We start from the raw sequence: 5,673 nt of genomic DNA, 5'->3' as shown, positions 1-5,673 counted from the left end.
CAAGTAGGGTTAAGTGCCTTGCGCAAGGGCACATCCACTGATTTTTCTACTATTCGGCTCGGGAATTCAAACCAGCAACCTTTCGGTTACTGTCCCAATGCTCTTAACGTCTAGACAAGACAAGACATGTTCTATGTATAACAGCACTCCTATGGGTCATCTGGAGTACTGTAACTGTTGAATGACTTGTTCAAAATAATAATAGTTTTCTTTCAAATACTTTAAGTACACTTGGTTTTGCTGGTCTTCTGCAATGGAGGCAAGATAAAGTAAGTGTGAGAAAACAAATAGTCTACCAATGGCAGGTATCTTAGTGGGTAAGAGCGTTGTGCCAGTAACCGAAAGGTTGCTGGTTCTAATCTCAGAGCCGACTAGGTGAAAAATCTGTAGATGTGCCCTTAAACAAGGCACTTAACCCAAATTGCTCCTGTAAGTCGCTCTGGATAAGAGCGTCTGCTAAATGACGTAAATGTTTCATATTGCATTTTTAAAATCAATGACCTGTGACCTTGTATATCAATTGATTAAATTGCTCTTCTGAAATCCCTGTATATGTTGCTTCTTTTAGCATTAATAAATATCCATTTAACTGTTACTGACTAAAATAGACTTGTTCCTTCTCTTGTGTTCTGTACATAGAGTATGTCTGTATGAATGTGTGCAGAGGGCTTCTGCAGACCCAACCTACTGATAAATGCTAAACCCACCCATGCTTGCACCCGCACAGTGAGATGTTCACAGGTACCTCCACACTGTGGTCTGCTGTGAGCACAAAACAAGGCTGTCTCTACGCTTTGGACAGGCCTGCTTGCCTTTTACATACCCTTTGTCTCTATGTGGTTTTCAGCAGGATGTCTATGTGGTGTCACTCTGTTTTCTCTCATTCTTTCATTGTTGTTCACAACCAAGACAATTAGCAACGCAGTCCACTTATATACTGTATGCCATGTAGCCTGTATCTTGTCACAAGATCATAGGTTTAATTAGTTCAAACTACAATCATTTGTTTACAGAGTTTAAAGTAGAACTTGTATCAATGTATGCTAGGCTACAGCCAAGAGGCCTGCCCCCCGAGGTACACCCCTACTAAACGCTCAACTAGTAGCCTACACTTGAGTTAGTACATGAATGACAGGGATAAGACTGACTTTCACTCTGTAGGTGTTTCCCCCACATATCCTCACAGTAATGCTCCACCCCTGTTCACCCCACATATCAGGATATGTTCTATGTATAACAGTCCTCCTATAGGTCATCAGGAGTACTGTCTGTAACTGTTGCATGGGCTGGAGGTAAATTTATAAGGCACACAACTGAGTTTGACACCAAGAGCATACAGGTACATGTATGTGCAATGTATGCTTGAAAATGTACTGAATACTTACCAGATAACATTATACTTTTAACCCACTTTACTGAAGGATATTCATATATTCTCTGTACGCCATGCCTGAGTATTGGACAACTTTGATTCAGCTGGTACCTAAAAAGAAAGCTATACAATGTTAACAAAATAATCAATTATCATCTAGACACAACAAAGTGTGTATGCTTCATCCACCCTCTAGAAAATATCCTATACAGTAAGCATTGGTTGATTTTGCATGGATTATATGAGTGATTTTCAGTTACGAAGACCATGGTTGGCTGAAGAAGGTGTTAACAAAAATGATGCGTCCAGTTCGACCAATCACCAATAACCCCATAGATGAAGTGTTGTCTACATGGGTGGACTTTTTCCACTCAAGACACAGGTTGTGAAGAGGACAACTTCAAAGATGATCGCACTGTGTCTAAAACTGGCACTTCTTGTAGAGATGGGTAATTCCAACTTCTATATTTCTCTGCTTAAGGGATGTACTCTAAGTTACTATATTGATGCAATTCATGGATTTATATTTTTTGTATATAAAGGACTTGTGTAAGTAATGGATGATGTCTCTGTGTGTATTCTAGCTGCTGTACAATCCTTGGAAATTCCTCTTGTTACAGCCAATGTAGGAGAGACAGTGACTTTGCACTGCTTCTATAAAGGCAACCTGGCACTGTACTTTATGTGGTACAAGCAAACAATGGGTGACAATCTTCAAATTTTATCAGTCTTTTACAAGTATAACAAGAATGCAACATTTTACCATGAGTTTAAGGGTAACACTCGCTTCTCAGTGCAAAGCGGTGAAGGAATGAATCACCTAAAGATCTCAGACTTGCAGCACTCTGATTCAGCCACATATTACTGTGGGAACTCTTATGCCAACCAGGTGATGTTTGAAGAAGGAGCCATTCTCATTGTGAAAGGTACAACATCTGAATTTTGAATGAAAGGAAATAGTAACTAATGTTCTGCAACTATAATCTTGAGGGCTTTTCCACATTACGTTTCGGATACAATGGTTTAATTATGCTCTGTTTGCATCATCAGATATTACTGTGTATGATTTCAACATTGTTAAGTTGGGACACAACATAGAGAACAGATTTACTGACTTATAAACCTTCTTGTCAGGATCAGGGTCCAGAAACATGTCTGTGCTCCAGCAGCCTGTGTCTGAGTCAGTCCTCCCAGGAGACTCTGTGACTCTGAACTGTACAATATACACTGAGACCTGTGTAGGAGAACACAGTGTCTATTGGTTCAGACACGGCTCAGGAGAATCCCTTCCAGGAATATTTTACACCGATGGAGACAGGCGTGATCAGTGTGAGAAAAGCCCTGAGGCTGGGTCTCCTACACAGAGCTGTGTCTACAACCTCCACAAGAGGAACCTCAGCCTCTCTGATGCTGGGACTTATTACTGTGCTGTGGCCTCATGTTGGGAGATACTATTTGGGAACGGGACCAAGCTGGACATTCAAGGTAAATCCCATTTAATCTGTAAATATCCCCTGTATATTTATGCAAATGGACTACCTCCAAATGATCATATACATTTGTCTCAACAAGCTATACAATAACACAAATAGCATTTGATGCCATATTTTATTGTTTGATGATCTTCCTAAGCGCTCATGAATACAATATGAATTCCCTGATATCCTTTCCACAGTTCCAGAGCATGATCCTCCATTTGATCTGAGTCCAACTGTTCTGGCCTTGGTCGTCTCCAACATCATTCTGGGGATAGTGACCCTTCTACTTGTCTGGGCGCTGTGCAAGACTCAGAACAGAGATAGCAGAGGTAGTACTTTATCTCTAATGTATCCAATGTATCTAATGTTATAGCTGATGTATCTAACGTTATAGCTGATGTATCTAATGTTTCTTGTATCTCTATGCGATGTACATTCTATAAATATCAGTTAAATAACCAAAGTATAAGCATTGTTAATTAACTACATGAGGTTAAAAAGAGATAGATTGTCATAAAAAATAATAGGTGGCCTTCCTCTATTTCAATCTCTTTGAAGGGAGGACAGATGTCCCAACATCCCAGGGCAATCAGGTACATTTGTCAACATTTATAAACACAGTATATTTTCAGTTTTTACAAGAAACTGCCATTTACCTTTCCTTACGGCTAGTATTCAACTGTTTGTGCTTTGTATGTCATTAAGCTTTATTGGAAGTAATAGGTCACTCTACTAGATGCAGTCTTCTGATCATTGTGATCGTTGTTAATTTTCCCATGGAACTTCTGTCTGTCACTGTTCCACTGACTGTCAGGTCATTGTAGTGGGTGTACAGTCTGAACAGTCATGTCTTTTGTAGTGTTTTCTTCCACAGGAGAATATAAACATTATATAGTAGATCATGCTATCATCATAATGTATTTTAGTAGATGTGACCAATTTAATGTATTGCTATGGCTCCACCTCTCTCACACAGAATCAAGACAGTGACGTATTGAACTATGCAGCTGTGAGTTTCACCCCCAAGAAGAACTCCTCCTCCTCTAGAAGAGCAAGAGAGAAGACCAGCAGAGAGGATGCAGTGTACTCTGATGTCAGGCACCTGCAGCAGCAGTGAATGATATCACCACTGTCACAAAGACATGAAGAATAACTTTTTTTTAACTATTTGTAGCCTAATGAAACAGCTTTTAGTAATTTAAATTAGTATGGAATTTACAATGCAACAAAAAAAATGTAATTTTAACATTGTCTGTATGTTAGATGTACATACAGTTAAATGGCTATTTAAGACATTACAGGATCATTATGTACAGTGGGGAAAAAAAGTATTTAGTCAGCCACCAATTGTGCAAGTTCTCCCACTTAAAAAGATGAGAGAGGCCTGTAATTTGCATCATAGGTACACGTCAACTATGACAGACAAATTGAGATTTTTTTTTCCAGAAAATCACATTGTAGGATTTTAATGAATTTATTTGCAAATTATGGTGGAAAATAAGTATTTGGTCACCTACAAACAAGCAGGATTTCTGGCTCTCACAGACCTGTAACTTCTTCTTTAAGAGGCTCCTCTGTCCTCCACTCGTTACCTGTATTAATGGCACCTGTTTGAACTTGTTATCAGTATAAAAGACACCTGTCCACAACCTCAAACAGTCACACTCCAAACTCCACTATGGCCAAGACCAAAGAGCTGTCAAAGGACACCAGAAACAAAATTGTAGACCTGCACCAGGCTGGGAAGACTGAATCTGCAATAGGTAAACAGCTTGGTTTGAAGAAATCAACTGTGGGAGCAATTATTAGGAAATGGAAGACATACAAGACCACTGATAATCTCCCTCGATCTGGGGCTCCACGCAAGATCTCACCCCGTGGGGTCAAAATGATCACAAGAACGGTGAGCAAAAATCCCAGAACCACACGGGGGGGACCTAGTGAATGACCTGCAGAGAGCTGGGACCAAAGTAACAAAGCCTACCATCAGTAACACACTACGCCGCCAGGGACTCAAATCCTGCAGTGCCAGACGTGTCCCCCCTGCTTAAGCCAGTACATGTCCAGGCCCGTCTGAAGTTTGCTAGAGTGCATTTGGATGATCCAGAAGAGGATTGGGGAGAATGTCATATGGTCAGATGAAACCAAAATAGAACTTTTTGGTAAAAACTCAACTCATCGTGTTTGGAGGACAAAGAATGCTGAGTTGCATCCAAAGAACACCATACCTACTGTGAAGCATGGGGGTGGAAACATCATGCTTTGGGGCTGTTTTTCTGCAAAGGGACCAGGACGACTGATCCGTGTAAAGGAAAGAATGAATGGGGCCATGTATCGTGAGATTTTGAGTGAAAACCTCCTTCCATCAGCAAGGGCATTGAAGATGAAACGTGGCTGGGTCTTTCAGCATGACAATGATCCCAAACACACCGCCCGGGCAACGAAGGTGTGGCTTCGTAAGAAGCATTTCAAGGTCCTGGAGTGGCCTAGCCAGTCTCCAGATCTCAACCCCATAGAAAATCTTTGGAGGGGAGTTGAAAGTCCGTGTTGCCCAGCGACAGCCCCAAAACATCACTGCTCTAGAGGAGATCTGCATGGAGGAATGGGCCAAAATACCAGCAACAGTGTGTGAAAACCTTGTGAAGACTTACAGAAAACATTTGACCTGTGTCATTGCCAACAAAGGGTATATAACAAAGTATTGAGAAACTTTTGTTATTGACCAAATACTTATTTTCCACCATAATTTGCAAATAAATTCATAAAAAATCCTACAATGTGATTTTCTGGATTTTTTTTCTTATTTTGTCTGTCATAGTTGAT

General features: G+C 40.4%; 1 protein-coding gene across 1 annotated transcript; it reads left to right on the top strand.

Moving 5' to 3' along the window:
- The first annotated feature begins 1,903 nt into the window (after positions 1–1,903).
- LOC121572596 lies at positions 1,904–4,069 on the top strand. The gene is made up of 5 exons (XM_041884634.2): positions 1,904–2,298; positions 2,507–2,857; positions 3,048–3,179; positions 3,409–3,443; positions 3,827–4,069. The coding sequence occupies exons 1-5, from the start codon at positions 1,929–1,931 to the stop codon at positions 3,965–3,967; spliced, it is 1,029 nt and encodes a 342-aa protein (XP_041740568.2). The 5' UTR covers positions 1,904–1,928; the 3' UTR covers positions 3,968–4,069.
- Positions 4,070–5,673: the final 1,604 nt, after the last annotated feature.

This window comes from Coregonus clupeaformis, chromosome 16 (genome assembly GCF_020615455.1).
Source record: "Coregonus clupeaformis isolate EN_2021a chromosome 16, ASM2061545v1, whole genome shotgun sequence".
Classification (NCBI taxonomy): domain Eukaryota; kingdom Metazoa; phylum Chordata; class Actinopteri; order Salmoniformes; family Salmonidae; genus Coregonus; species Coregonus clupeaformis.
The sequence above is the reverse complement of the archived record's forward strand: the minus strand, read 5'-3'. Positions and strand labels throughout refer to the sequence as shown.

What these genes read in the sequence shown, in the direction of transcription:
- LOC121572596 (XM_041884634.2), top strand. Translation starts at nt 1,929, where the DNA reads ATGGATGATGTCTCTGTGTGTATTCTAGCTGCTGTACAATCCTTGGAA. An exon ending in AGCCATTCTCATTGTGAAAG is followed by an intron (nt 2,299 to 2,506) that starts GTACAACATCTG and finishes CCTTCTTGTCAG; the next exon opens with GATCAGGGTCCAGAAACATG. An exon ending in CAACATCCCAGGGCAATCAG is followed by an intron (nt 3,444 to 3,826) that starts GTACATTTGTCA and finishes TCTCTCACACAG; the next exon opens with AATCAAGACAGTGACGTATT.